General features: G+C 35.6%; 3 protein-coding genes across 3 annotated transcripts; 1 reads left to right on the forward strand and 2 right to left on the reverse strand.

The window, feature by feature from the left end:
* Positions 1–703: 703 nt before the first annotated feature.
* Positions 704–4,574, forward strand: LOC123892638 (beta-glucuronosyltransferase GlcAT14A-like). The gene is made up of 4 exons (XM_045942482.1): positions 704–1,394; positions 1,839–1,914; positions 2,014–2,129; positions 3,814–4,574. The coding sequence occupies exons 1-4, from the start codon at positions 902–904 to the stop codon at positions 4,326–4,328; spliced, it is 1,200 nt and encodes a 399-aa protein (XP_045798438.1). The 5' UTR covers positions 704–901; the 3' UTR covers positions 4,329–4,574.
* Positions 4,575–10,532: 5,958 nt separating this feature from the next.
* LOC123891746 lies at positions 10,533–11,201 on the reverse strand. Its single transcript, XM_045941644.1, has one exon. It carries the CDS (start codon positions 11,199–11,201, stop codon positions 10,533–10,535), a length of 669 nt encoding a protein of 222 aa, XP_045797600.1.
* Positions 11,202–11,581: 380 nt separating this feature from the next.
* On the reverse strand, positions 11,582–14,057 carry LOC123891747. The gene is made up of 4 exons (XM_045941645.1): positions 13,687–14,057; positions 13,336–13,532; positions 12,780–13,092; positions 11,582–12,524 (listed from the first exon to the last, which is right to left on the reverse strand). Exons 1-4 carry the CDS (start codon positions 14,055–14,057, stop codon positions 11,582–11,584), a joined length of 1,824 nt encoding a protein of 607 aa, XP_045797601.1.
* Positions 14,058–15,835: the final 1,778 nt, after the last annotated feature.

Genomic DNA, 15,835 nt, shown 5'->3' on the forward strand with positions numbered 1-15,835 from the left:
ACTCTTTATGGTGGAGTATGATAATTTAATTTGTTGGTATAGACAATGAGAATTATGATTGTCGGTGAAGACAATGATTGTTGGTATAGACAATGAAGATTGAAGACCATTACAATCAAGGTGGAGATTGTTGGGATTGATTGCAATGTAAGTCCCACATTGCTAATGAAGAAAAAGAAGGAGGTTAAAAATAGCTATTGAAAGTCCCACATCGCTTAGAATCGTGAAGCAAGGAGGAAATCAAAGCTATATAATGGACCTAAGTTCTTTGTTTATAATTGCACCAAGCAGTAACACTTGTAAACACTTTAAGTTTATATTTGTGTCTTTTTTGCTTTTCTCTTATGCTCTTGTTTAAGAGTATTTGAGATGTAGTTCAAATATTTACTTTGGAGAGTGTGGGTGTATTGGGATGTTGTAACAATTTTCACATAGTGTTTATTCTCTGGTTGTCGGTTTTGACAACGACCGTGGTTTTTTCTCCGGTTTTGGAGTTTCCACGTTATATTCTTGTGTTGCTGATTGCGTTCATTTATTTTCTCTATGCCGGTTTTTCCCAACAGTAAGTGAGATATCCAATCCCCTATTTTGACATTGCAACTAGCTCCTAATGCAATAGTAATGGTGGCTATAACTATAACTATAAGTGCAACTCACCAGAATCTACCACTTATTGTCTCAACCGACAATTTACTGACAAATGGAGCCCTTATATTCAAAGAAAATAACTCACTCAAACAATATGTAAAGCACACTATTCCAAATTCCACTCACATTATTATATCTTCACATCAAAGTATCAAACATAGGTGGCATTGTGGCAATGGCATAATCATTAACCATTTTACAAAACAACATCTTCTTCCTCTACCTCACTCTCTCTCCCACAATTTTCTCTCAAATGGGTATCAAAATATTCATGTTTTCTTTCATAATAACCTCAATATTATTCTTTTTTCTCTTTATACCAACAAGATTAACCACTCAAATCTCAACCTTAAAACCTAGTACTATGAACTACTTCAATGTCATAACAACCAACAAAACATATCCAATTACTTTTGCTTACTTAATCTCAGCATCAAAAGGAGATGTTGTAAGACTCAAAAGGTTACTTAAAGTGTTGTACCATCCAAATAACTATTATTTGATTCACATGGATTATGATGCTCCAGATTCAGAACATAAAGATGTGGCAGAATATGTTGCTAATGATCATGTTTTTGGTCAAGTTGGGAATGTTTGGATTGTTGGAAAGCCTAATTTGGTAACTTATAGAGGACCAACTATGCTTGCAACTACTCTTCATGCTATGGCAATGCTTCTTAGGACATGTCATTGGGATTGGTTTATTAATCTTAGTGCTTCTGATTATCCTTTGGTCACACAAGATGGTATGGTGAGTGTCCTTAATTGCTATGTTATGTTATATATGCCATTTGGATTGATCAATATTTGTGTGTGTGTTTAATTTTAGTTTAGCCTAGTTTACTTGTTTCAAGATTTTAAATCTAGATCGTGTTTGTATCGCGATATTTGATATTGTAGAGAATTGCAGTCAAATATAAACGATTGTAGCTCGGCTCCTCTGCAGTCGAGATTCTCGGCATTCATGCCATTTGGACCGTATGACTAAAACTAGATTTGACTTAGAATTTAGGACTATCCAGATTTAAACTCCATATTTTGAATTATAAAATTGAAAACCAAAATCTGAATTTTTTAATCGTCTGATCTTAATTGAACTGCTATGATGTTCAAACTGCTCAAGAATGCATTGAATTGAAATTCACTTATTTGTCACTAATTTTGATCATTTTTGAAATTTGAAATTTCAGATCTGATTCAAGTTTTCTCTGAGGTGCCAAGGGATATTAATTTCATACAACATAGTAGTCACTTGGGTTGGAAACTGTGAGTGAAATTGTTGATTCATGTGATTTCTTATATTATACATATTGTGATTTAATTTGTACTAATTTTATGATTTTTTTTAATTATATCCAACTTTAGGAATAAGAGAGGGAAGCCAATGATCATAGATCCTGGACTTTATAGCCTCAATAAATCAGAAATTTGGTGGATCATTAAGCAAAGAAATTTGCCAACATCTTTTAAACTATACACAGGTTTATTTCCACTTTAATCTCTTAATTATCTTTTTTTTCCTTCTAATTAAGTATTTAAAGGGCATTTATGTGGATCATGTGATTCTATAAAATATGATTAGTGTAACTTGTAACCATTAGTTGTCACATAATATATGTGATTCTATATTTTATATTTCACCTCTTGCATTTACTTATTGGTATAGTCTATGATTAGTTTAATATTTATTATGTCACTCAGATTAGAAAATTTTAAATATGATAAAGTTCAAGGTTATGAAGTGTCACAAACCAAACTTTAGAAGTTACGTGTGATGGTAGAATTTAGTTAGAGATTCAAGATTAAGAATATTTTTATGGTGAATTAAGGATTAAGCTACCAATTCTATAGATATGCTAAAAAAATGTCCCTTTCAATTATTTGTCTGTTAGTCATGGAAGGTAATTTAATGGTAGGTAGTAGCTGTTGAGCATTCATGTGTATAATGTGGTATCAAGAAATTTTACCTAGCTATTGTCGGTTGAGTGAAATTAACTCCACAACCTCCTCTTACCCACTAATATAAGCACCTTCATATGTAAGTTAATAATTGAATATAAAATAGGATAAAATAGGTTGAGATTATCAAATGTGAATACAAAGTCTCACATTGATCGAAAAAGAAAAAGTTGAGATTGATGAACATATATATAAGTGAGACCATTCTTAAACTTAAGAGTATTACTTTTCGCTCCCTAAAAAATTCACATGCGTCCTTTGAAATTATCATAATAACCTTCTCGCATTCTAGTGCGAAAAGAAAACCTCTAAACTCAATGCGTTAATGTTTAGAGTGAAAATGTGGTGTAAAAGTCACTTGTGTGAATGTTCAATGTCCAATATGGTGATCTAACTCAGTGAAGCTCTCTCTATTCGGCCCAACAAAATAGTACAGTTTAGTTGGAAGTTGCATGAATCCTGATTTTAAATGTCTAAATTTAAACTCGAAATTTCTACTTTTTTTTTTTTTAAATATAAAATGTGAGTTTAGTCATTAAACTACTTGACATAAAATAATAAAATAATAAGATAAAATATAAATGAGTTTAAATATAAAATTACCCCATAGTAGTTACACAAATGCAACTAGTTATTAATTGAACAAATAGAATTTGTCCTTATAGTGAAAATTTGGGAGATATTATGAAAATATGCTTCCTTGAAGATAAAGCACAGGAGAATCCATGTAGATATGGTATGGTGATGGTGTTGTGCAGTGTGCAGTTCTAGTGGAAGCACATGCATGATGCCTTTATTTTAGTTAAGTTGTCGATTGATTCTACCAATTCACGTGTTGTAGAGGAAAAAAACAGGGGTACATTTAGTATTTAAATGGTGCATACATAATGTCTTAATAATGAATGAATATCCTTTTCCATTTTATTTTAAGTTTATGTTTTCTAGGACAGAGCCTCAATTTCAAACACACAGAATAAAATAGTAACTAAGTTGTGGATGGAACAATTTTTTTGTCGGACTTTACTTACCTCATAGTCGGATTACTAGAATCCCCTTCCCCTAAAAACCGGAGGATTAACACACACATTTAAACAATTTACACTGTCTCATAGTACACTTCTAAAATTGCATTGCATAATCTACAATGTTACTATGTCAGTAACATTTTGCATAAGCTAACTTGATAAATTAATTTTCACAATTCAGGCTCAGCTTGGACAATAGTATCAAGATCATTCACTGAGTATTGCATAATGGGATGGGAAAATCTACCAAGAACTCTACTCCTCTATTACACAAACTTTGTCTCATCACCAGAAGGATATTTCCAAACAGTAATATGCAACTCACAAGGCTACAAAAACACCACTGCCAACCATGATCTTCACTACATTACTTGGGACAATCCTCCAAAACAACATCCTAGGTCTCTAGGACTTAAAGATTATAGGAAAATGGTTTTGAGTAGCCGTCCGTTCGCGAGAAAATTCAAGAGAAATGATATTGTTCTTGATAAAATTGATAGAGATCTTTTGAAGAGGTATAAGGGAGGATTTTCTTTTGGTGGATGGTGTTCTAAGGGCGGAAAGAACAAATCATGTTCGGGTTTGAGAGCCGAGAATTATGGTTTGCTTAAACCTGGTCCTGGTTCAAGAAGGCTAAAAAATTTGTTAAAGAAAATTCTCGCGGATAGATTTTTTCGCCAAATGCAGTGTAGGTAAACATTTTTTTATATATAAGTTGGGTATTGTGCGCACCGATCAAATCGGTATGGGCGATAAAGCTCTCTCCAAGTGTGTTATCATGCTTCATTTTTTTGTTTCAATTTGAAATTTTGGATCAAGCAGATAAAGATTCGTATCATCTCATCAAAGCATTCTTTGAAAGTGTAGGTTACCATTTGATTTCCAATTTAATGGATTGATCACTTGTAAAGACAATATACCAAAAATTAGGTTAATAGTTTAGATTTTTTGTCACTTTTGTTAATTTGTTTTACACTCATGAAACCAAAGAGACGGATTGATTTGTCATTAGGATTGAGCTCTTTCCATTTCACATTCCAAACAACCTTTAAACAATAATTCAAGTTTTCGACATTAAACAATAATTCAAACTGGTAATTCTAACCGCAAGCTAATTCGAACAAAACAGTTGAAACGTATGTAACAAGAGACATAAACCAGGCACTCATAATATAACCATATTATAATTTGCATTATCGAAGAGCGCATCGACAGAGACAAAAAAATGAAGCAGAAAATCAATCAATACCTGAATGGTTAAGAATTCCTAATGATATCAACTCTTGCATTGCAGGTGGAGAATTTTGAAGTAAGTTCTTCGCCATTCCTAGTAATTGAACATGATCATATTTCCTATTATGCAATATATTACACAATTTCTCTTTGTTTTGTTCTCGAGTCATATTTTATTTTATTTTCCCTATCAAATGGATCCTAATATGTATAGTAATAATCTTTATGCTTACATGAATTTACAGTTTCAGTCCCTTTAAATTACATATAAACTTCAAAAGTTCAGAAGACATATAAGTATACACACACATTTTATTGATCTATCTTCCCCCAAAATTTGTAATCGACATCTGATTTGAGGATCTGGAGGTTTCAATTGAACCATTTCCGGTATAAAATCCAGGAGCCTTCGGCTGAGGCAATAATTTTTCACCATTGAACATAAGAATGACCGAAAACATGTCCGGTCTATCTCCAGGTTTTTGTTGTACACATAATAACCCCACATGTATGCATCGTATGACTTCAGAAGAAATGCACATATCAAGTAAATGTGTATCCAGTAGTTCCTGTTTACACTGATTTTTGGTAAACAACCGCTAGTTTAAATTAATTACTTGAGAGATCAACTAGTAAATCTCGGGACAATTGTTCATGCATTTTATTAAAAGAAATTTGGAAGTTTATCTTTAAAGACATCCTTATTTTGCAAAAGAACAATATGTTTGGTTTCTGAAACATATGTTAAATACGAACAAAAGTAAGTTCACTCAAACGAGAGAACTAATAAAATGCAGAATTTGTAAATGCTTTAGAAAGTAAAGACTTATGGAAAGTAAATTTGCATTTAGAATGTAAAAATTACAAAGAAAATGTAAAGGTTCACCGATTCATACATCTTTCTCGAGTAACTCGTTTCTCGCCTTAACATGGATACTTTGAGTGTTTGAGATTTTGTGTAAATGAATTGTGACCTCTATTTCGACTATACAGACTTCTATTTATAGAAAACTAAGTAACGTCTATTCTAACGTTAAACTACTAAACTTCAGCCACGCGTCCTTTTGCATTTGAAATGAACCAATGCTTTGATCCGTTGTAACCGTTGAAGTCGAATCACATTTAGATAATGAAAAATACTCTAAGTCCACAATTCCTGATTACTTCGATTCATTGGCTTCCATCGAAACATTACTTCGATTCGTAGAACTCTCTTGTTCTTAAAGACATTACCCTTAACCTTCATTTAAACAATATGATAAGAGAGATAATCTCTCTTGTTCTTGAAGACATTAAAGACTGAGGCTATTTAAAGCCATTTAACAGGTTTTTATAGTAATAAATGTCTTTGGAACTGAGGATTATAACATATTTTACCTTGAGCTAAAATATGGGATAACAAATTGCCCCCAAAAATGCCTATTTCGATTTGAATGATTCGAATGAAATAAGAAATGGGCATTTTTCAAAGTACCTCTGTATTTCCAAACGCCATCCCTTTATTTCGAACTGATGATGTCATGGCATTTAAAAGGTAACCGCTTCGTTTCTTACAAAACTGTCACGTTCTGCACCATACTTGAGTAGTGGGACACGCGTCAGCCTGAGAAGTTGAATCGGAAAAGGCAAAAAGCGCCTTTTTAGCATTTATTCCTTTTTTAATTAAATTTTGTCTTAATCCAAGAATGGCTATAAATAGAGCTTTGCCACTTCAGTTGAAACTTTTCCAACTTCCTCCATAGCTTCTCACGCTCCAGAGAATCTCTCAAAATCTTTCTTCCAATCTTGAAACAACGAAGATTCAAAACGACTCTGAACTTACTAGATCTTTGATTATCTTCTTCAAATCGTATCTTTTCAAATCTCAGATCTACATCTCTTCATCTTCATTTTCTTTTCAAAACCTCCATGGCGTCTTCATCCAACAAGATCCAAGTCCCTTTTACTGGAAAATGGAGCGATTTCTCCATAGCTGATGATGGAACAAAGTACGTTCCAGAACCCAAAGGTAGCAAAGAACATCGAGAAATCTGGGAAAGTCAGGTAATGCTTCCCTTTGCTATTAATAAAAATGTTTATGCTTTTGGTGGTCCGATTCCAGATGATACGAACTTGACTAGGGAAGTAGATGAGATATTCCCATGTCTCGAAACTTGCGAACCCAGAATTTTTGACAGCAAACCCTATAACTTTGAATATATGCTGACAAATTATAAACCCTTTCGATCCCATCCTTATTACGGAAATAGCCTTTACCTCACTTGGCTTGATCGAATAGAACAATCCTTTGGCAAATTCTGGAAAGATTATGGAATCTTCGAGTTAATACAATTTTCTAGGATAGGGCCTAAGTATCAACCTGAAATGCTCATTGCCGCAATGCATTTCTTTGAAAAATCTACTAACACTTTTCACTTCAAAAGTGGTATGATGACACCCACCCTATTCGATGTGTCAGCTATTACAGGGTTAAGACCCACTGGCAAAACCTACAGCCCCAATGACGCTAGTGATAACATCACTTTGAACTACAAAGAGAATGCCTTTTCTGCCTATATCCTTAAACATTCAGGGCCTGAGAATGAAGAAGTCTCAGATGAAGAACACGTGGCTTTTCTTAATTTATGGCTATCCCATTATATATTCTGCTCTCGATCTCTTCAAATTGCTAGGAAATTCATCCCTATGGCTGTGCAAATACATGAAGGATGCCACTTTGCTTTAGGACGCCTTCTGTTGGCAACCTTGTATGAATCTATTGGGGAAGTTTGTGATAACCTGAAAGGTTTAGTCCCTGCTAAGTCGAAATCGAAGAAAGCTGCCACAGATGGATGCTTTCAAGCTGCTGGGCCTATGTGGCTATTACAATTGTGGTTAAATGCCACTTTTGAAAAAGAGCTTGGTTTATTCATTCCCACTGAACATCAGGCTTCGATAGCCAAAAGGAAAATTGAAGGTACCCGTTTAATAAGGCTCCAACCTAATCCCCTCGAACAAAACTCTCAACAACTTTTCATGAAGTATATGAAAATTTTCTTAGCCATCGACCAATTCAAGCCTGAACATGCTCCATTTGTGAAAAGAACTATTGGTCCCTCCTGGTTTGTCAAAGAGATACCAGTGCTGAATCCAAATGCTGAGGAGGAAATAAATGAAACCTGGACAGCATATTTAGACCCTACCATTCTGTCTATTCGAATTGGTACCCTATCTTCTGAATATGCACTAGTTGGGTATCAACCGAATTTGGTCTCTAGACAATTTGGTTTCTCACAGCTTCGACCAAAGAGCATGTATATAAGGAAGAAGAACATTGTGCTTGGGACTACTGTGACTTCCACTTTATATGAAAGGTATATGAAGATTAGCCGCGAGAATGTTTATGGCTTCGAGCCATTTGACTTCAACCTTTCCTACTACTGTACACAAGAGTTTGCCAACTGGTGGAGGCGATACTTTAACAGCAAACACCTGGGAGATGCAGTGCTTATCTCGAGGTTGGAGAGTGGTTTTACTCAACCTCAGATTAATAGAATCGAACAGCAAGTCAAGACTACAGGTAACTTGTCTTTATATATGCACTTTTCTTTTGTCATATATTCTCATACTGTTTCGATTTAACCCTTTGCTTATATTTCCTAGTCACCAAGAAACAAGCTATAGAAACTGTTAAGACAGTCAAAGAAAAACCAACACCAAAGGCGGTTGAAACAGCTGGAGAACCTTCTAAGGTATTTACTGAATCGAAACTTGTTTTTCCTTGAAAATTCTAAGTTAAGTTTTTATTCTTTCTAACCTACTTCTTCCAGGCACGTAAAAGATCAACCAACACCACTTTAACTGAGACTGGCCCGTCGAAGAAGCCAAAACCTAGCATGGTAGTCGTCAGTGACGAAGAAGAGGTATAAGTCTTTTCCTACTCCTGGTTTATTCTCAAAGTTTCTCCCAAATCAATTCCATTAATTCAAATGTTTCTTGTCTCGACTTCTATTCGCAGGAAGAGGAAGAAAGTTTCCAGAGAAAGAGGAGCCAACCTCCTGTGCATATCGAAATAAATATTCCAGAAACTACTTCTGATAGTCTTTCTGCTGAAGAGAAGGAGAGGAAGGTGAAAGAGAAAAAAGAGAAGAAGGAAAAGAAAGAAAAGAGGAAAGAAGAGAAGAAGAAAGAAGGAAAGAAAAGTTCAGAGGATCAAACCCGGGAGAAAAAGAACAAAAAGAAGTCCAAGTCTTCAAGTGATCCTTCTGCAACCAACCTTAAAACTCCTTCGATCTCGAGTGAACAACAAGAGCCCACCCCTGAAGCTGAAGTTCAAGAAGATATTGCTATGCCTGATGCTACTCTCAATAATTCGGACAACATGCCCCAGCAAGACATCAATCCAGAGGTACTTGTACTACTTTACTTGCGTTTTCTCATTTATAATAAGTAAAGTTATATTCCCTCATATTCGATTTTGCTTTTTTAGGACATCATATCGAACAAGTCTAGTGGTGATACCCTCAAAGACAGTGAGACCACCATTTCTGAAAAGATCACACCAGAGCATCCTAAATCTGCTGAAACTGATAACAGAACATCTCCTTTCAACGAATGGAACGAGACTGCAGCAGTTGAAGTTGACGCTAATGAGACTTCCTCAGAAGAAGAAGAGTTTGACTCTGAAGCCATGAAGGAAGCAGAAGCTGGTGGATCGGAATTGCTGCCTGAAACTTCAACGTCGAAACTGTCAGCCAGCCTAGGGCTTCCTGAAGAAGAATTCATTGCCTTGCAAATCCATGATCCTGAGGCTGCTCTAAAACTTCTGATTTCCAAGACGACTTCTAATCCTGTGAGTTCGAGTGGACCCAGTAATTCGACTGCTTCAGATTCAGAAATCAATTCTTCTGTTCGACAAGATTCTCTGATTTCAAAGCTGTACACTGATTTCATCAATGGAGATATCTTGGCATCAATGGAGGAGCACCCTGCTAATGCTTTTAAACATAAATCTTTTTTGAACAAGTTGCATAATCCTCAAACTGATCTCGAAACCTTGGGGAAAGTCATCCAGCTCGAATCTATCTTGGACCAATTTGCTACTACTGTGCAAAACTTGAAACGCAACTCTCAAAAACTTGTTGGTCAGCAGGCTGCTTATGATGCATTATTCGAGAAAGCCATGGCTGCCCAGTCGAAAGTTGATCAAATGAAAGCGCAAATTCAACAACCAGGTCTTGGAGTTCAGGAATGCACCAACAAAATTTCTAAGTGGGAAGCAGAGATAGAATCTCTTCGAGCTGAGATTGTTGATCGAGAGAAAAAGATCCTCGAAGAGAAAGCAAAGCGCTCAAAGATTGAAGAGGCTGTTGCTGCTACCACTCAAGAATCTATTCGAGAGGCTGCGAAGGAAGGTATTTCTCACTTCAGTGCTGCTACTGTGATCAAAGAAGAGATCAAGTCTCTCGAAGATGCAATCAAGATCCAGACCGTCGAAGTTGGCCTTATTAAGGATCATTATGCTGATTTCAAGACCAAGTGTTCATCTTAAACTTTCTTTGATGTTTTTAAATTTTTTAACTACTCGAACAATTATCTGGTTTTATTTCTATTTGGTTTGTAACCTTGACAATTGCCTTTTATGGCACTTTTACTTTGTTTATGCCATTTCAATTTCGTTTCGAATATTTATTCCGTGCTAATATTAACTTCTAAAAGCGTTGGTTTATATTTTTTCAAATACTTACCATTTATATTCAACGTTCGCTTTTCTGAAGTTAATTCTTCTATTTCATATGCACCATTCGAAAATACTTGTATTATTTTAAAAGGTCCTTCCCAATTTGGAGACCATTTGCCTAAAACTCTATCTTTTTTGTCCATAGGCAAAATAACTTTCCAAACTAAATTCCCCACTTCAAAGGTTTTTGATTTAACCTTCTTATTATAGGCCTTTGCTACTCTTTCTTTTTGCATACTTAAAGTATCAAGCGCTCTTAGCCTTTCTTCGTCTAAATCAACCAATTCATCAAACATCATACTCCAATAGTGATCAATTGGTATCTCCATTTGCCTTTGAATTCTGATAGATTGCAAATAAATTTCCACTGGTAACACGACATCATGACCATATGTTAATCGAAATGGATTAGAGTTTGTTGATTCTTTAGGGGAATTTCTACATGCCCATAAGACTTGATTTAAAGTCTTGTTCCAATTTCTTGGCTTTTGAGCAATGTGTTTTCTGATTAATCCAATAATAATTTTATTGGCAGCTTCTACTTGACCATTTGCTTGTGCATAATAAGGTGTCGAAGTCAAAAGTTTAAACCCTGTTTGCCTAGCGAATTCCTGCATCTTTCGACCAGTAAACACTGAGCCTTGATCAGTTGTGATGGTTTCAGGAATTCCAAATCTATAAATGATGTGGTTTTGGATAAAACTTATAACTTCTTCTTGATCCACATTGGGCAATGGTATGGCTTCGATCCATTTGGTAAAATAATCAACACCAACTATTATGTATTTTTGATTTTTTGATGATGCTGGTTTTATTTCACCAATTAAATCTAATGCCCAACCTCTAAATGGCCAAGGTTTTATTATCGAATGTAATTCACTTGCAGGTACATGTTGGATTCCTGCATGTTTTTGACATTCTTGACAACCTTTAGCAAAATCTATGCAATCTTTTAACATAGATGGCCAGTACATGCCTTGTCGAACTAAAAGCCATTTCATTTATGGCCTGATTGGTGAGAACAACAGGCCCCACTATGAACATCAGAGATTGCTATGTAGGCCTCATTCTCACTAAGGCATTTCAACAGTACTCCTTCGAGGGTCTTTTTAAACAATTCATTACCAATGATCACATAATTTGACGCCCTATATTTAATCTTTCGAGGAGCACTCCAGATTGGTTTCTCCAAATATCCTACAATTGGTTTTCTCCAATCACCATCTACTAAATTGTCAATGACAAAAATTTGGAATTCATCATAATTCATTTCTTTATCAGAATTATTTATGTCATTTGGTGACATGTCTGCCCCCTCAAGTTTTGGCATTGACAAATCCAATTGCATTGGCTCATTAGAAATCAATTTCTCTTTGATTTCTATTAATTGTTCCAACTTTTCTTTGGACACTTTGTATCCTGAAGCAATCAGTGCTAAGTCATTTGCTTCTTGGTTTTCTATTCGAGGAACATGTTCTATGTCAATCGAATCGAAACGTTTTAGTAACGCATTCGCTATGACAAAATAACGAATCAAATGTTCTTTAATACATTTGTACTCTTTTGTCAATTGTTTCAAAACTAATTCTGAATCACCTTTTATTTTAATGTCTTTTGCCCCCAGGCTCAACAATATTTCTAAACCTGCTATCCAAGCCTCATATTCAGCTTCATTGTTCGAACAAATACCATTAATCCTGTATTTGAACCTAGTAGGAATTTTTTGTGGGGAAATTATCAAAATACCTATTCCAGTACCATGTTGATGTCTAGACCCATCAAAATACAAAGTCCATGGTTCGAGAGCAATGTAATTCTGAGGTGATTCGATTGCTGAATGATCAACAATAAAGTCAGCCACTATTTGGCCTTTAATTGCTTTCAAAGGTTTGTATGAAAGTGAGTATTCAGAAAGAGCTAAAGCCCATCTTCCAATTCGACTATGTAGAATTGGTTTTAGCAACATATGTTTAACAACATCATAATGAGAATAAACATAAACATCAATAGGCTTTATATAATGCTTCAATTTCATACAAGAAAAGTACAAACAAAGACAAAGCTTTTCAATACTACTGTATCTAGTTTCAACATCATTAAGGACTCTACTTAGATAATAAATGGCTTTTTCTTCGCCATTTCCGTCCTCTTGGGCTAACATACTACCTAATGTGGTATCAGATGCTGAAATATACAACTTCATAAACTTATTCCTAATTGGTGGCATCAGAGTTGGAGGATTAGACAAGTATTTTTTGATTTCATCAAATGCTTCTTGCTGATCCTGCCCCCAAGTAAAAACATCTTCTTTCTTGAGTCGAAGCAATGGTGAAAAAGCTTGAGCTTTACCACTTAGATTCGAAATGAATCTTCTCAGAAAGTTGATTTTTCCCAACAAGGATTGAAGTTGCTTTTTGTTTGTTGGAGGGTTAGTTTCCAAAATAGCTTTTGTCTTGTTTTGGTTTATCTCAATGCCTTTTTTATGCACCACAAATCCAAGGAAGTCTCCTGCATGTACACAAAAAGCACATTTCAATGGATTCATTTTCAATCCATATTTCCTCATTCTTTCGAATGACTTTTTTAAACAAACCAAATGATCATTTTGTGATGATGATTTAACAATAATATCATCAATATATACTTGCATAAAAGTATCTATAAAATCATGGAAAATTGAGTTCATTGCTCTTTGGTATGTGGCTCCAGCATTTTTCAATCCAAACGGCATTACGACCCATTCATAGGTGCCCAAAGCCCCTGGGCATCGAAAAGCTGTTTTTGCCACATCTTCCTCAGCGATAAAAATTTGGTTATATCCAGAATACCCATCTAACATGCTAAGATATTCGAACCTTGCTGCTGAATCTATTAACATTTCTGCTACAGGCATCGAATATTCATCTTTAGGAGTAGCATTATTTAAGTCCCTAAAATCTATACATATTCTAAGAGAACCATTTTTCTTAATAACAGGAACTATATTTGCTAACCATTCGACGTACCTGGCAGTCCTGATGAACTTGCTTCTCAACAGCCTTTCAATTTCTTCCTTGATCTTAGATAGGATTTCTGGTGCAAATCTTCTTGGTGATTGTTTACCTGGCAGTCCTGATTGTTTCTTGTCTGTGTTCGACCAAATTTCTGTTTAAACCTGGCATTTCGTTATAATCCCAAGCAAAACAATCTTTGAACTCTTTAAGGAGTTCAACCAGTTTATCACGCAAGCCCTTTGGGATATTGGCACTTATGTAAGTTGGCCTTTTGATCGAGCCATCTCCAATATCTATTTCCTCCAGGGGGTCTTGGGCCTGCATCTTTTGACTGGGATTGGAAGGATCTTTTTCAAATCTTAATGGTTCTTCATCATAGATGCAGTCCAATTTTTGAGCCATTGGCAATAATTTGCCATTTTCACAGTTATTGGCTTCGACAGCCATATTTTCTTGCAGCATTGTGGCTTCTAAAGCCATATTTATCTTGTTTTCGGCCATATAAGCCGAAATCTTGGCCCAAGCATTGGGCTTAGTCATCATAGTATTCTTCAAGGTCCCACCCAGTTGGGCGGACTTTGCCTTCATCCACATGTGGACCATCATCTATCTCCTCTCTCTCCCAAATGAATCCATGAGTTGGATCTAATTTGACAGAATGGTAGACATTATCAGCAGGGGCATAGGCATATCCCTGTTCAGTGCATGGCGATATATTCGCCAATTTCTTATCAAATGAATGCTTGGTTATATGGTGTGTCTCAGCCCTAAAATAACTTTGATCGGCTTCGATATTCTCTACCACACCATCATCTCTCCAAATACTTACCCTCTGATGGAGAGTCGAAGGCACTGCTCCAACACCATGTATCCACTTCCTTCCTAGAAGCAGATTATAATTGGCCTTCGATGCTACAACCAAAAACAGAGTTGGCCTAACAGTGCTGCCAACCGCCACATCGACTTGAATTGCCCCCAGTGAGAAACCAGTCTCACCTTCGTAATTCGAAAGAACGATGTTGTGAGGGTGCAAGTCAGTAGAAAATTTACCAATCTTGGTAATCATGAATTCTGGCATCAGGTTTACTGCTGCTCCTCCATCAATCAACACTTTGTTGACCCTCAAATGCTCAAGTTACCTAAACAAGAGACTTCAAAAACCACAAAGGTTTACAAATGAAAGTATAGAAATATACCTAGGACTTAAATAAACACAAGTATGATAAGTTACAAGTGTTTAAAGAACTATCAGAGTATGACAGAACAAGAGCTTCAGAGCTTTAAGTCTTTTGTGCAGAGATTCTTTCAATTTGATTGCGCGCGTAGGATTATTGTATGCAACAATGCAATTCGTCTTGTATTTATATGCCAATGAAATTATAGACGTTGCAAATGACTGTTTTTTTTTTTTTTTTAAGAAGCTAAATTAGCCCACCCAAATTGGCGCCAGAGAGAATCAAACCTCAGACCTCAAGAGGAGCACACTCTCAGGTCCCAAGCCAATACCAATGCACCAACCCAAGTGGGTTCGTTGCAAATGACTGTTGATGATGATAAGATTGTCAGCTTGAACTTGTCTTGACATAAATTTGAATAACATCCAAATCTGAACAAGAGTTTCAGCTACTTTGGCTTGATGCAGAGAAGACTTTCCTAGGGATCATTAGCTTCCAACCTCTGAGGCTTACATCTTTTGACGTTGATATCCTCTGAGCTTTGAGAAATTCTGAATGGTCATCTTCTGACATATTTTCAGAACTTATCTTCAAAATAATTCTGCATACTCACAAATAAATTTTAGTATCTCCAAACTTTAATAATAATTGTACATTTAATACTTTGTTATCATCAAAACTTTAATAATCACCAGGGGAACATATAAATCTCAATTTTGTTCAAACAATGGTGGGCGTCAAGCCTCTGCCCGTGCTCATTGCCTTGGATCCGTGATCGGTATTTGTGTTCTGTGGTCGTTATGCCACGCATTTAGCTTTATCCCATTTTGATGGGCCTTCATGCGTGTTGGGCTTTTAGTCGATCCGAAACACATGCCCCCAAGTCTTTGCTATGGGGATAGTAAAGAGTTGAATTTTTCTCCGGCTTCGTTCCAACATGACAGATATTTTCTATAAAGGTTTAAAACAAACAAATGAGTAAGGTGTTTCGGATTTATATATGATAATAACCGCACTTTGCGAATGAAAACATGATACTTATTTTTTCCGAGAGCAGTTATAAGTTGTCTTTATTTTCAATTC

This window comes from Trifolium pratense, linkage group LG6 (genome assembly GCF_020283565.1).
Source record: "Trifolium pratense cultivar HEN17-A07 linkage group LG6, ARS_RC_1.1, whole genome shotgun sequence".
Classification (NCBI taxonomy): Eukaryota; Viridiplantae; Streptophyta; class Magnoliopsida; order Fabales; family Fabaceae; genus Trifolium; species Trifolium pratense.

Excerpts from the sequence above, each read along its gene's own strand:
- LOC123892638 (XM_045942482.1), top strand. The coding sequence starts at position 902 with ATGGGTATCAAAATATTCATGTTTTCTTTCATAATAACCTCAATATTA. Across the intron at positions 1,915-2,013 it reads AGTCACTTGGGTTGGAAACT|GAATAAGAGAGGGAAGCCAA; the intron begins GTGAGTGAAATT and ends ATCCAACTTTAG. Across the intron at positions 2,130-3,813 it reads ATCTTTTAAACTATACACAG|GCTCAGCTTGGACAATAGTA; the intron begins GTTTATTTCCAC and ends TTCACAATTCAG.
- LOC123891746 (XM_045941644.1), bottom strand. The coding sequence starts at position 11,201 with ATGCAGGAATTCGCTAGGCAAACAGGGTTTAAACTTTTGACTTCGACA.
- LOC123891747 (XM_045941645.1), bottom strand. The coding sequence starts at position 14,057 with ATGGCTTTAGAAGCCACAATGCTGCAAGAAAATATGGCTGTCGAAGCC. Across the intron at positions 13,533-13,686 it reads GAAACAATCAGGACTGCCAG|AATATGTATAGATTTTAGGG; the intron begins GTAAACAATCAC and ends TGGTTCTCTTAG. Across the intron at positions 12,525-12,779 it reads AGGAATAAGTTTATGAAGTT|TCGAATTGGAAGATGGGCTT; the intron begins GTATATTTCAGC and ends AATTCTACATAG.